The 14572-nt window shown below is 52.3% G+C and overlaps 1 protein-coding gene across 3 annotated transcripts; it reads right to left on the bottom strand.

Annotated features, from left to right (window-relative positions):
• Positions 1-912: 912 nt before the first annotated feature.
• On the bottom strand, positions 913-14055 carry DLL1 (delta like canonical Notch ligand 1). 3 transcript variants are annotated; one of them, XM_061990907.1, is made up of 12 exons: positions 13987-14055; positions 8782-9102; positions 8230-8541; positions 7953-8013; positions 7413-7670; positions 4931-4991; positions 4323-4453; positions 4001-4170; positions 3640-3856; positions 2151-2943; positions 1920-2034; positions 913-1536 (listed from the first exon to the last, which is right to left on the bottom strand). In XM_061990907.1, the coding sequence occupies exons 2-12, from the start codon at positions 8839-8841 to the stop codon at positions 1531-1533; spliced, it is 2184 nt and encodes a 727-aa protein (XP_061846891.1). In that variant the 5' UTR covers positions 8842-9102; positions 13987-14055; the 3' UTR covers positions 913-1530. The 3 variants fall into 3 exon arrangements, with proteins under 3 accessions (XP_061846891.1, XP_061846892.1, XP_061846890.1); XM_061990908.1 differs by lacking the exon at positions 13987-14055 and adding an exon at positions 11006-11215; XM_061990906.1 differs by lacking the exon at positions 13987-14055 and having other exon boundaries at positions 8782-9463.
• Positions 14056-14572: the final 517 nt, after the last annotated feature.

Consider the following 14572-nt stretch of genomic DNA (forward strand, 5'->3'; position numbering starts at 1 on the left):
GGAGAAAAAAGGAAATTGCTTCCTAGATTTCCCTTTTTTTTCCTGGAGTAGAACACTTTTCTTGTTTCTGAAGGGCCTCTGCTAATTAACACGTGGCACAACCTGAGGAGAACTAGTTAGAGCAAACTAAACCGGGGAAATTGCCTGAGGGCTCGGGGCCAGGCCGGGGAAATTGCCTGAGGGCTTGGGGCCAGGCCAGGAAATGGGGTCACGCTCTGCCCCAATACTAAGCAGGGATCAGGGGCAGAGTGGTAACCAAAAATGCTACTAATACTCCTGACAAGTATCATAGCCTGGAAAGTTGAAGCCACCAGTCACTGCAGTGTCAGCCTTTCCTGGAGAAGGAAGTGCCGCCCTCCCCAGAAGGTGTGGTCAGGGGAACTCACATCCCATGGATGCACATCAAAGAACTGAGCAGAGGGCCCTCACTGGCATGCCCCTAGTGTCTCAAATTTCCCTGGACTCCAGGCAAGCCTTTGAGATTGTGAGAAATTAAAAGCTGAGTCACGATGAGCCCCACATCTGAATTACAACAGAGCACACTCCTCAAGAAGCAATGCCATCTATGTGCTTATATATAGACAGTCTCACACAACCAAGCAAACATTCCTTAAGGTTTTGACAGACATTTGCCTTTGGTATAAGAGTGAGCACAACTGTGGGGTGATCAATTCAGAAAACGCTGCCCAGAATGAGGTGCTGCCCAGTCTTTGTGATAGGCCTCAGGCCTATCCCATGCACGCATGAGTCCACAGCAGCCCATCGGATGCCTGATTGCAAGGCTAAGTCAGTTCATCACGAGTTATAGAATAAGCATAGCCCTCTTGTTATCATTAATAATATTTATTTTGGAAAAATATTTTAAAAATGAATTTCTTCATTAACAAAATGGTAAAAAAAACCCCTCAAATAACATTTGCACAATATTCCATAAATACATTTATATACAAAAAAATATAGTCACGTAAACCCGAAGTGCCTTTGTACATATTTACCAAAAAATTTAAATTATAAAAAAAATGAACATCACAAAATACTCAAGCTTTACAATTATCATGAAAATATTTTTACAGATTCAAAAAAATAACACACTTTTTCTCACCTAGTAAAAACACATTTTAGTATAAAAAAAGACAATAAAGGCAGTGTTTGTGTCTCTAATTCAAGAAAAGACTGGCTCATAAGAATCCAAAATATACACTTCAGGCAGTGCATGCTTCTTATGTAGTAAGTAAGTCCGTTCATTTAAATATATATAGAAAAGCAACTGACCATAGTGCAATGATAAAATTCATAAAAGGCAGTGCAACAGTAATCCTTGAACACAGACCCTTGCCTGGTGTCCATCTTGTTTCTTTATTTTGCAGTCACTTTGCTAACTTCAGTAGAGAACCAGCTCAAGTCTGAATTTAGTTTCTCAGCAGCAGTCAGTGAAGGAATCTATCTCCCATTCCTCTTTCAGCAGCATTCATCGGGGCACGTGTCCTCTGAAATCTTTCTGAACAACCACCTTGACATATCACCTCTGGTTTACACCTGGTAAGAGAGAACACAAGCAAAGATCAGGAGAGGATAACGGAAAGTAAAAAGAGGGCTGTAAGGCTGTAGAGGGTCAGGACTCTATGCCAGGAAAGAATAGATTCTGTATGATGTACACCAAGGGGCAGGTCAATAGACCACAACCCCACTATCATCATATCCTTGTCTGCAAAAGTCATGGTAGCTGTAATATACACAACAGCAAGTCACTGATCTCATCTTTAAAACATATCCACAGCACAACAGATTCGAGCTGGCTGTCTTTCAACAGGTACAAATGGCTGTGGCACCACAGAAAAGAGTTTAACTGCACTGATGTGTGCTAGATGAGAGCTGTGCACTGAGGCTTTGCTGTTCTAACTGCCAGGCAAAATACTAACCTCAGTTGCTATGATGCACTCATCTTTCTCTTCTGATATGACATACACCGACTGGTACTTTGTGTCCTTTGAAGTGGAATATACTGAATCCGGTCGTTTTCTTTCAGAAGTATCACTATTGAGGACAAAAAGAGACAACACAGGTCAGATAGTTGTTGCTTAATGCTACCTATGAGTCACATGCACCCTCTTCAGTCAAGCTTCCCCCCTGTGCTCAGATGTGAGAGATACCTTTTTAGTTGTACTGCACTTTTCTCCTCTGCCTCTGAATCAAACGTTTCACACTTGGCTTCACATTTGCTGTGCTCTTCCTTAACAGAGTCCTCGTTCTTGAGTTCATGCACCAAATTGTAATCCACTGATGGGTATCTGACTTTGTAGCCATTTTTGTCAGAGTTATCGCTGTGAAAGTCTACTTTCTTGTTCGTGTTTTTAATCTGAGTGGCACCAATGACACTGATGGAGATGTCCTTCTCGCGCTGGCAGTTCGCCAGGTTGTTCATGGTCTCAGTCTCACTCCTGCAGGCATCAGGCTGGTGGTGCCTCTTCTGCACCCTAAGCCTGACACAGACAACCACAGCAGCACACCCCAGCAGCAGCATGAGGACCAGAATAATCCCGGCGCAAACAGCAATCCAGGGGAACTGGGCATTCTGGCCTTCTGTGTACTTCTCAGTGAAGTCGACAATGACAGGTCCCTGAGGCGGCTCAGGGAGCAAAAACTGGCAGTTGAGCCCCCCGTACCCCCGGGCACACTCGCAGACATAGCGGTTGTTTCTCTCGTGGCAGGTGGCCCCGTTGTGGCAGGGGTTGTGTTCACATCTGCTCACCGGGGTGCTGCAGTTCTTCCCGTTGTATCCCGGGGGGCAGGTGCAGGAATAGTCATTGACACCATCCTGGCAAGTCCCGCCGTTGACACAGGGGAAGGAGGCGCAGTCGTCCACATTGTCATCACAGTGCCTCCCAGTGAAGCCAGCCTGGCACTGACAGATGTAGGAGTTCCCCAGATCTACGCACTGGGCTCCTGCAAGACACAAAGGGGGGACCAAGATCTGAGCGGTGGGCAGCCAGGCCCGACAGCCTCCCACCTGCTGCTCCCGTGGCAACCGTCACAACTGGCAGCTGAGAAAAGCTTGCTTTCTCAGAGGTTAGCTTAACCTTTGCAAAGTCTGACCCACCATGAAAAGTAGAGGGTTGTTTTTATTTTTAAAGGAAGATATTTGTCAATCAGATCTAATTTTCATTCTCCATCCTATTCCCTTTTAAAAATTTCGCTCAGCTTGGACATCAAAGCTAGTCCAGATCAGGTTAACACCACAATCTCACATTACAGAGCTTGAGCAGCAATGAATGAGGAGGACTGCAGTAAGGAAAGCCTTCACTAGTTTAATCAAAACAGGACGATTACTGTTACCAGATTACAAGTAATAATATTTAGCACTTGGATGGCATTTTGCATCCACAGACCACAAAGGGTCTTTGCCAAAAAGTTGCAGCAAAGTTTCAGGCCAAGCTACCTGGCCACAGTCACCCCTTGGGAAAATGCAGTCTGCAGCAGCAGCCCAAACCACACCATTCAGTACAGTCCCTCCACTAAGTCAACTATAGACACGACTTGGACCACGATTGGTCAGTGGGCCTTGTTATGAATTCCAGATCAGAAGCCCAAGTAGCTGGATGATCTCCTCTTAGAAGGTCCCTGCAGCATGTTTGGCCTTACCATTAGCACAAGGGCTGGAACTGCAGTAATCGATCTTCTTTTCACAGTTGAACCCAGAGTAGCCCAGGGGGCAGCGGCAGCTGTACCCGCCATCAGGGTTGTCGGTGCATCGCCCACCATTGAAGCACGGTCCATCAGCACAAGTCATTGCACTCAGCTCACAGTTTTTACCATAGAAGCCTGGAGGGCAGGTACAGGAATAACTGTTCTCGAGATCCTGGGAGGGGGAGGGGAAAAAGAGAAATGGTTAAAAGATTTATCTGAAGTTGCTCTGAAACCCAAAAAAGGGTTTCAAACATCAGTAAAACTGACATTGGCTCCACTCTTGGGGTTTCAGACTGAACAAGCAACTCAAACTTACAGTGCAACTTCCACCATTCTTGCAAGGGTTGGCGTCACATTCATTGATTTCAATCTCACAGTTGGAACCTGTGTATCCGGGTCGGCAAGAACAAGTGTAGCTCCCCTGCCCAGTGTTGGTGCATGTGGCACCATTCTTGCAGGGCTTGTGGTGGGTGCAGTAGTTCAGGTCTGTAAAAGATGATTTATATTTTTATTTAAAAAAAAAAAAAAGAGGATAGTCAAGACACTTGCTACTTTGCAAGGCTCTAGCACAGAGAGGATGAGCTGGAAATACCCGCTTGCTTTTAAAACAGACACTCGGGCAAGGACTGAGAACTCACCCTGGTTGCAGAAAAGGCCACCCCAGCCTTCCTGGCAGTTGCATTGCCATGGCTGCTGACAGGTACCATGAAGGCAGCCTGGGTATCGGATGCACTCATCACAGTATCGACCCTGCCAACCCACTCTGCATCTGAGGAAAGAAAAAAAACCCAACAAAGTCTCGTCAGATTTAGACTTCTCACAGTTGGAAACCCAATCGCAAACTCTGCAAACACACTGATGCCAGGAATCAAGTTTCCTAAAAGGCCTCAGTGATCCTTCATGTGAGAAAGTCACCGAGTCCAACCGTAGCATCAGCTTTCATCGGTCCCAGCTATCTCTTCCACTTCCTTAGATAGAGCTATGGTTCCAGGTAGTTAATTTGTTTACTCTCATAACAAACAGCTAAACCTTGCACACAGCCCCGTAAACTTGTTAGGTTAATATTAATAGCACTGTTGTTTGACTTGTAGATTAATACTTTGATCTGGCATCACCTGGATTTCTCAAATTACCATCTAAAAAAAAGGCATTTGAACCGACCCTTCAAATGACCAGTCGCTTACTTAACACCAGAACATCAGCATGGAAGACAAAGAAGGAAGCAGGAGGGGAGTGGAAAACTTACTTGCATTCCCCAGGTTTGTCGCAAAAGCCGTGTTGCTCATCGCATCCAGGCAAACAAATCGCTGTGAACAAACCGAGAAGGGAGAGACATCAGCACTGGGGCTCAAGGCCTCCCTTTTACAAGTCCAATCCCAAGAGCGCCTTGCGGTGGGGTGGGCTGGGGAGGGAGCCCCTTTTACCAGGTCGGGGCAGTTAAGCGCAGCTGAGTTAATCTCTGGAGCCTGCAGTGCCCCCGTAACCGGGCACTTTACTTATCGCCAGGGATGAGCATTCTTCTTAATACAGTTGCACACAGACAAAAGAGGGCTCACAATTGCTCCCTTCCCTACAGCCCCTCACCGCCCCCCACCCCCTCCCTTTCCCTTCCCAGTGAGGGTCAGAAGTCCTTTTTTCCTATTCTATGCACACAACTCCACCTCTTAATATCCCCCCCGAAAGTGTGTGTGCAGATAAGAGTGGACAGCTGGTGTGCAGGGTGCCAGTGCAAGACAGCTGCTCTATTGTCTATTCTCTCCCAGCAGCTGCCCCACTGCAACAATACCCCGGCCCCGGAGCCAATGGGGCCGGCGGCCGGCGGCCGGGCAGCCTATCCCTGCCCACAGCTAATCTATGGCACGCGCGTGATTTCGCTGCAAAAAAAACCCACCCAACTTATTTATTTGAATAAGAAAAAAAAAAAAAAAGTCTAAAGTTCTTCCTCCCTCCTCCCTCCCGCTCTGCAAAGGGGTGGGTGTGTGGGTACAGCCCTGGTAAAAGAGGTAAGCGGGCCAGCGGGAGGGAGGATGGGGAAACGGGGCGGGGGGGAAGGGAAAAGGGACTTCTGCTCATTACTTCGCCTGGTTATGGAACTCATTAAGCAGGCACTGCAAAGTTTTAATTCAACAAAGCCAGCCCGGAGACAATGGCATGCGAGAGGAAGGCGGGGTGGGGGGGAAGAAAGAAAGAATCGGCGCTGATAATCAGATCGCCTCCAAGTTGTAAAGAATGGAGCTGGGAGCAAAGCGAGGGGAAGTAATCTGCGCCCGGCAGCTCTGCTCGCCAACGGCAACACATTCTTTTTTGGGTGCACACATAAACACATCTCCCCTGCCCAGTAAGTTTGCATCACTGCTACAAGCTGCTTTTTTTTTCTGCCTCCAAGAGGGAGAGCAGAGCAGAGAGCATACGTAACGAGTCAAGAAAGACAACTTTGCAATGGGAAGAGCAGCGATGTACAGGCATCTAAAAGTGCTGACAGCCCCGAAAGAGCTCATTATCAAAATGCTTCCTTTTTCCCACCCCTTGACACAACCGGGCTAGGCACTTTTTGATCATGGGAAAGGTTGTAGTTCCTATTTAAAATGCTATCAAAGGAAATGTAAGCCCCTCCGCCTGCTGTTTTTGTGCAACATTGTACCGTGAACTGCCAAAAGCATTCTAGCAGTCACTAACAGTGCAAATAATCAATCTGGGCTCGTTTGATAGCAGCTCAGCTGAGACCATGGTGTAGGTGGGCTTTAAGAGAAAAAAAAAAAAACAAAAAAACAACAAACAAGGAGAAAACTGCTTTCTCCCTCCTCGCCTGCCTGGCTCCTTGATGATTAGCCCAGTACGTCATCTGCCACCGTACTCCAGATCCGTGCATACGTGCAAACAGAGAATGCCATCACACACTGCAGCAGGAGCTCTGTGTGCATGTTTGGGTGTATACCTCTATGTATCTGAAAAGGGCAGTAATCTTCTACAAAGCTGCAGGTATCTGACATCCCTGACTATCCTCTCTGATCCCCTTACTGTCCATCTTTTCCTGATGTGTCAACACATCACATTCCTCAACAACTTCAAGCTCAAGTGTACTTTAAAGCTCACATCCCTCAGTATTAGTAGCAATGATCATGGCAATGGCACAGGAGAGAGATGGGGAAGAAGTTGAATGTTCTTGTGGCTCCAGGTGTAATAGTCTCTGTCAATGGCAGTTTATGAGTACTCCAAGTGAGAAATGCACTGCCACAGAGAGTGTCTTGGACTTCCCAGCACTTTTCTTACTACAAGGTGGCAAGACATTAGACCGTAACAAGTCTACCAATAGGTCTGCCACATGGATGCTGCCAAAGCCTAGCTCCCCCTCCTGAAGCCATGTAGATGATGACACCAGTGTACCATGGTTGAAGGGGTGGCCAAGTATAAATAGTAGTGCTGATAGATTTAACCAATCCTCAAGCAACTGCTGAGCATTTTGCTATCAGATTTGATGTCTATAGCAGATGACCAAGAGTGTAATGTTGGCACCAGCATTTTATTAGCTTGAGAATGGGCTGTCTGAGTAATGCTGAGGACCTCTTGCCCCCCACAGCAGTAAAGCCTATACACAGCACCAGACCTCCATGCACTGTAGCCTGGTTCCCCCTCTCCTGTGGGACCTGATATCAGAGAAATGCCTCCACAAGAGCTCAGAGGACATGACTGCAACCAGCACCCAAGGAGACAAGAAGGCAGACACTCACGCTCAGTGCAGTACTGGCCTTTCCAGCCTGGGTTGCAGACTTTCTCGCCACGCTCTCCACAAGTGAAGTGACCAAAGGCATCGTCCCGAGGGCGGCAGAAGACGGAGCAGCCTTCCCCATAGTAGTGCTCGTCACACACAAAGCGATAGGAGTACTTGAGGTCAGTGCGGCCACTGCTGTGCAGGTCCTGGGACCACTCTTCACCCACTGCCAAGTGTCTCTGGGTGGCCAAGCGGCTAATGAGGCGCTCGGGGTTTTCTGGGTGAAAGGGGAGAGGAAAGGCATGATTAGGGATCCCAACGTAGGCAGGGGCATAAGAAGATGCTCAATGTGGGTCTCATGGGAGGGGAACCGCAGAGGCAGGCATATAGGGCTGCATGCCAACAGGTTGGCCTCTCTTCCTATGGTTTCCCAGGGATGGGATGGGATGGGATGGGATGGGATGGGATGGGGAGAACATGCTGCACAACACGAAGAATTTGGCTAAGTGGGGTGACAGGGCTAGGATTATCCTTGAGAAGAGTGTTTCAAGACAGTTACCTGTGGTGAGATCGTCAGGTGAGTCCGTGTGCAGAGCCTCAATGATGAGTGAGAAGGTACCCTGAGGAAAGAAGGAGCAGAGACAGGAGGGAGAGCGTGAGAGAGGGCAGGGCCAGAGGGCAGAGCCCTGAGTCCCCCGGGAATTACAGGACACCCCCAGGGGAATCAGTGGCCCCTTGGAAAGACACTCGTGCTGTGTCTTTCCACTGGTGGCCCGGGTGTGTGGGGTGGTGTGGTAGGATGGGCTACCTCCTCCTGCACCGCCCCTCCAACTTACGGGCCAGGTGAAGCCGAAGGGGAAGCGGATGGGGTTGGTGAAGGCGGGGTCGGCGCCGCCCGCGCCGTCGGGGACGCTGAAGGAGTTGGCGCCGAGGACGGGAGTGATGGCGCTGCCGTAGGTGCAGGGCGGCTCGGGGGAGACGCTGGCCTGGTAGTGCTTGAGGCAGACGCGGAAGAAGGTCTTGCAGTCGCATTGCTGCAGCCCGGAGCCGCCGGGGCCGCCCCCACGGCAGCAGTTGCGGTTGCTGAGCAGCCCCTTCTTATTGACAAACTCCTGTAGCTTCAGCTCGAACACCCCGGAGCAGCCGACCTGCGAGGCGGTGACAGCGGCCGTCAGCCCTCAGAGCAGCCCAGCCTGCTCCCCGCGGCCCGACCCCGGTGGGCATCAGAGGGACGGACACCCCCCCACCCCGAGGCCACCCCCCCCCCCCCCATTTCCCCGCCCTTCTCCCGGCTGCTGCTGGCAGCCACAGCCCCCGGCACCCCCGCAGGACCCCCCGGTGCAGGGACCACCTCAGGTATTTCTGCCAGCGACCCCGCAGGCACTTACCTGGCAGCGGGACAGCAGCACAGAGAGAAGGGCGAGTGTCAGCAGGAACCGACCTCCCATTTTGGAGGGGCAGCTCTGGTGCCCTCGCTTCCCTCCCCCGGTCTTCTCGTCAGAGAGGAAAGGGGAAAGTGTCTCTCGGGGGAACGCGAAAAAAAGAAAAGAAAAAAGAAAAAAAAAAAAAAAGAAACACAGCGGCCAAAGCCGCTTGCCCTGGCAGAGCTGGAAGAGTTAGTGTCACGGGCTCCTTCTTTTAGGAGAGTCTCTGACTTTTTGTTTCCCCTCTGTCGATACCTCTAGGTGGTCTGTCGGCGACTGACAGCTCTTTCGGATGGCAAAAGAAAAAAAAAAAAGTTAAGATTAATCTGCTAAACTCTTTTTTCTTTCCCAATCCACGGTGCTCCTTCTTTCCTCCAGGAAGAAAACAAAATATCTTTTAAAAATAATAAAAGCAACTTAATTCCCAACAGAGGCAGAGAAAAGGCTTCCCAAGGAAGATTAAAAATCGGCGATCTGGAAATCCCTGCAGAGGCGGCAGCGGCGGTAATTCCCGGTGCGGTGAGATGCGGGAGCGGCTCTGCGCGGCTGCGCTCGCCCTGCGCACGTCGGGGCTGGTGGGTGTCAAACGGCAGTGGCAGCGGAGCAGCAGGTCACGTCCGAGCTTTGATCCCCTCTTTTCTTTCTTTTTTTCTTTCTTTCTTTTTTTTTTTTTTTTTTTTTTTCAGAAGAAGAGAAGCTCTTTTCCCTTGTTGCGGGCTTACTTTTGTTTTTAGAGGAATCCCAGCCAACAAAAATAAGCTCGTGTCTCAATAGCGGCCCACTGAGCGTGTCCGGGTGTGCTCGGGCGGGGGAGGGAGGGGGTGCCTGCCCTGCCCTGCTCTATTCTGCTCTGCTCTGCCCTGCTCTGCCCTGCGCCGCGGCTCGGCGGCTCTCTCCGAGGGTGAAGCGCTAAGGATCTGCCTCTCCTTGGGCGCCTGCCTCCCTTATATCCCGCCGGCCGCCTGCATGCCTAATGAGATGCAAATGAGCAGCCCCCCAATCTGGCTAGAGCTGTCACAAAGGAGCCACTTTTCCAAACCCTCCTCTCAATGGATCGCCAAATGGTCAGTGAGCTGTAAAATGTGCAACCCTCCTCCCCCTCCCCTCTGCGCTCACAAAACGTGCTCATTTACATTCCTGCAAATTTGGTAACCGCAAGAATCCCCCTTCTGCTCCGGGGAGAGGGTAACACCCCCGCCGCACCGGAGAGCGGCAGCGCAGCACGCTCCGGCGAGGGAACGAGCCGCGGACCGGCGAACTGTAATTACCGCTGGAAACGTGCAAAGCAGCCGCCGTACCCCCAAAAAGTGACTCCGTGACCACGACCACTTCCAAGGGGCATCTTCGGCTTTAAAGGGACGAGGGAGGCGGGAGCCAGCGAGCCGCAACAAGGGGAATCTGGTGCCTTGAAATTCACCCCGCATTTCCCCTGGCATGACCAGGATAACTGGGGAAGGGGCCGGGCGGGGGGGGGGGGGGGGGATGAATTTGCTCGCTCGTCTTTCAGCTCCGCTCCCCTCGCTCATCCCGCCGGCGGAGGGAAGGGAGGTTCCCGGGAGTACCGGCGGCAGGGGAGGGCGCAGGTGGGTTCGCGAAGGGGACCCGCCGAGGGGACCGGACCCATCTGCGGGGCTCCGCACGTCCCGTCCCCGCTGCCACGGGGAGCCGGAGAGAGCTGCCCGCTCCGCCCGGTTCCCGCACCACTCTATGATTATCATCATCGCCAGGAACCTCTCCCTCTCTCTCTCTCTTTTTTCCTCCTTCAGCTTAGTAAAAAGTGAGTTTGGTGTGTGTCGTTCGCGTGGCTGTCATTAAGGCCGTTTGTTATTGTGTGAGGGCTGAATCAGTTAGCTCTTTGTGCTCTCAGCTGTATGGTAATGTAGACAGCACCTGCTCCCCGCACAATGCGAGGGAGAGAAAGAGCTCCCCTCGGCGCACGCTACTGCCTCTACAACAATGTCCCCACATTTTTTAAAGAAATCTCTTCCACCACTTCCCCCCGCCGTAAAAAGAAGGAAAAAAAAAAAAAGCAGCACACCAACCACAACACAAAAACCAACCCAACTTTACACCAACCGCCACCTTATTATTTTTTTACATATCCATCAGACACTAGAACTTTTGTCTCGATCTTAAAAAACATGGAAAGAGTTTGCTGGTGCGGTGAAAGAAGGATAGAGATGATTACCATTTGAGCAGTTTCTTAATGATGGCTGGGAGCGGGGGATGAAAGTTGGAGGGCGACTCTGGCATGCTACTCGAAGCGGGGCTGTCCATTTTGTTCGGGCCCCCTGTTTAAACACCTTCGGTGGGCGCAGGCGGATTCATTAGGATGCAAGGTGTAACTGTCTCTGTAAATGTCATTTTAATTGTAACAGATCATTTCAGCACAGATTAAGCTTGTGTGCGAAAGGAGAGGATTTGGCTACAATAACCTCACTGTAGGTATGCCGTGCTAAAAGCCTTATTATGGCGACTTTATTGGGTTGAAACGTGCATTTGCATGGCAAAATGTGACTTTCATTGAAGCAGATGCCTTGATCACAAATTATCTTAGAATACGCTGGAGAAAAAAAAAAAAACCCTTAAAGACTTCTTAAAGTAAAAGCATCGGGTAATACCAATTAAAAGAAAATCACTAATGAGTTCATTCAGACCAGCTCTTCTTGACCGTTCCAGGACTGTAGCTGAAGCGTTCATTTACCCCGGGTAGGCATCTACCCCAAACTCGGGCAAGTACCCTAAGCACTTAAACTCAGCAGACTTTTGCAACGTTTCGCTTCTCAACCTGCGTGTCCTTTGCATCTAATTTTGGTCGAAAGAGCCATCTACATCCAGGTACTTTTCTTCTCACCTCTCCCCACCCCTCCACGCTTAAGCGAAAGCTTAAATGTACAGGAATGTTTGAGGATGTTTTTTACCCCGGGGGTCTATCTGGGCAGAGAGAGGGACAGCGAGCCGGCAGGCACCCAGGCGAGGGGAAGGGGCGGCCCGGGAGGGAGCGGAACGGACGGCAGGTCTCCGCAGGATGGGTCGCCCGCCCCCGTTGTGCCCAGCCGCTGCAGCGGGGACCGGGGGGTGGCAGGGGCGGGGGGGAAGGCAGCAGCATCGCCGGGTTTAACTGTACAATACTTTTGCCACCTAGCGTCAACATCTTTTCAAGTGGCTTGCCGCTGCTTCACAAACTTTGCTACGGCGTTATCCTCAGGAAAGGGAGAATGGGGGGGAGGTGGTGGGGGGAGGAGGTGTAAAAAAACCACTTCGTATCTAGTTTACTAAGCGGGGGGGGGGGGGGGGAGGACACGACGAGGGGACAATATGTGACTCGAAATTTGGGGTTAACCCGCCGATGGAGGCGAGAAGTGATATATTACCGCGGATCTTTTAATCTGCGAGAGGTAGAAAGTTGGTCCATTAGCATCCCCTTGCTTAAAAAACTGGAAATAAAATGTTACACGCGCGAGGGCTTTAACCTAGCGACAGGGAAAGAAGAAGAAGAGAAAAAAAAAAAAAAAAGACCTGAAAAAACTTGCCCCCAAATCCTTAACAACCCCCCTTCGGTACCGGGTATTTGTTAAATTGACGTGGCACAGATTTCTCGATTACCGCTGCTGAGCGTGACTGAAAGGCGCCGTGAGAGCCGGCAGGATCCTGCCCACGGCGCTCATTCTTCTCCAGCTTAATTTATGCCACGCGATTCTGTATTGGGGAAATCAAGCAGAAAGCTCCTTTTTCTGCTTTTTCCCCCCCTCTCCCTCTCTCTTTCAGATGCTGGGCTAACGGGGAGACTGTTTAACTTAAGTGTTTCTATAGGAGGCTGTTGTAGTTTAACTCCTGCCCACCAGTAGCTGAGGCGAACAAAGGAGGGACTCGAGGTCTAACTATTCATCCATTCTCTGCACTTTAATTTTCATTGATTTCGAAGACAAGGGGAGCCCTCAGGGATTCTCGCTGAAGGGGGATGACACGCCTTTAGACGCGATCAGCCCCCCAGCCAGCCATCTGCTCGCAACCAAATGGTGCTTTTTCGCTCCCAACCGCGTGTCTCCGCACCGCGCTCGCCCGTCGCCCCCCGCCGCCCCCGCGGTGTTAACCGCGCCCGCGCACCGTCGCCCACCCCACTGCCGCGGCCGAGACCGAGGCCGCCCGCAGTCCTTCCCGCCCCGCCGGGGCAGCCACCGGCGGGACCCCTCTCACCACCCGGGGGCGGGCGCGGGGCGCGGTGACCCCGCACGGCCGGGACGCGGCGGGCCCGGCGCCGCCTGACAGCAGCTCGCTGGGGCTGGTGGGGAATTGTGCTCTCCCTCCTTGCCCCTAATCGACACCCTTCCTGCAACGCTGACCCTCCCGACGGGGATTTACGGTCCCGCCGCGCGGGAGCGCGACCGAGAGCTCTCCAACAGCCGCACTTTTTATTCCTAACCGAGCCAGATTATGGGAAAAGCCATTTCAAAGAGGGGCGGAGGGGGGAGGTAATTAGGGCGACGCACTGCCGTCGCTGGCGCGCAACCCTCATTTTTCCCGGGACAGAGGGCTCCGGGCATATGGCGAACGGTGCGTCGTCGGAGGGACGTGTACGTGTGGAGCTATGTGTAGCCGAGTGTGCATAATATTTTAATTAGGTCTATAGTCCCTACGGAGGTATGTGTGCGCGGCTGCCCCTCCGTCGCAGTCCTACCCTCACGCCCCCCTCACCTGTCCCCGGAACCGAGCCGGGCCAGGCTGGGCCGGGGTGGGCGGGGAGGGCAGGCGGGACTCCGCCGGGACTGGGCTCCGGCTCCCTCGCCGGTCCCCGGCTCGGCGGCGATGCTGGGGTGCTGTCGCTGCCCGCGGCCCCGCCGCCGAGCGCCCCGACCCGAGGCGGGTGGGTGGGCAGGCGGGGGGCGCGGCGGGACCGGCCGGGCGCTCCGCCGCCCCGGCCGTGTGCGGAGAGGGGGATTAAGAAGTTTCGCGTGTAGGTTAGCCCAAAGTTGCAAAGGCATGTGCTGATTAGAATAAGAAAGGGAAGTCGCGTGGCTCAGCTGGCACACAGCGAGGCCAGATGATAGATAAGCAGCTCTGGGCCTTCCCTCCCCCCACTCCCCCGCCAGTCCCCTTTTTCAAATCGCAAATCATCTGCTCTGGCCCTATCCTAGCCCCTCATTTTCATGACAATGGTTGTGTGTTTACCTGTGATCCGGGGACGGGGCATTCCTTTGTCTCCCGAGGAGATTACCGTGGCCAGCTGCTCTCCAACCCTTCCCTGGGCAAATCCCGAAGTGGCCCCTGTATGTTTTACTGATTGCACACGAGGAGAAAACGATGCCTCCCTATCCCCGCCGCCCCGCTCTCCTGCGCTACTTGTTTGTTTGGGTTTGCTCCCTGGCTTGCTTCCGACGGCATTTTGCCTGTGGGAAACTACGAGAGATAAAATTAGTCACATGTGTGCGGGAGCTGTCGTTGCTGCCAAAGTGGAAAGGGTGAAGGTCTGCATATCTCTGCGAGGGTGCGCATCGCCCGCCCGGGGGGCAGAGCCTCGGACAGCCCACTGGCCGCACCTCCCAGGGACGAGGGGACATCGGGGGCCCGGGAGAAGGAGGATTCCCTTCACTCTGCTTTCCCCTGGGCCCTCGGGCAACCCTCGGTCCGGGACAGCACCTTCCTGCGAATCCTTCCGTGGGTGTCCCGGGCTGGGCGGGTCCCACTGCCTCGTCCTGTCTCTGCTTCAGGACACAGCCATTCGAATGCTCTCACCACCTGTGCACTTCTGGGGAGC

The sequence above is a fragment of the Colius striatus genome, chromosome 2, assembly GCF_028858725.1.
Source record: "Colius striatus isolate bColStr4 chromosome 2, bColStr4.1.hap1, whole genome shotgun sequence".
Taxonomy (NCBI): Eukaryota; Metazoa; Chordata; class Aves; order Coliiformes; family Coliidae; genus Colius; species Colius striatus.

Coding starts and splice junctions, on each gene's coding strand:
- DLL1 (XM_061990907.1), bottom strand. CDS start 8,841: ATGGGAGGTCGGTTCCTGCTGACACTCGCCCTTCTCTCTGTGCTGCTG. Junction 4,992..7,412: donor AGGCCAGTACTGCACTGAGC/GTGAGTGTCTGC, acceptor GTTTGTTCACAG/CGATTTGTTTGCCTGGATGC. Junction 4,454..4,930: donor GACAAACCTGGGGAATGCAA/GTAAGTTTTCCA, acceptor TTCTTTCCTCAG/ATGCAGAGTGGGTTGGCAGG.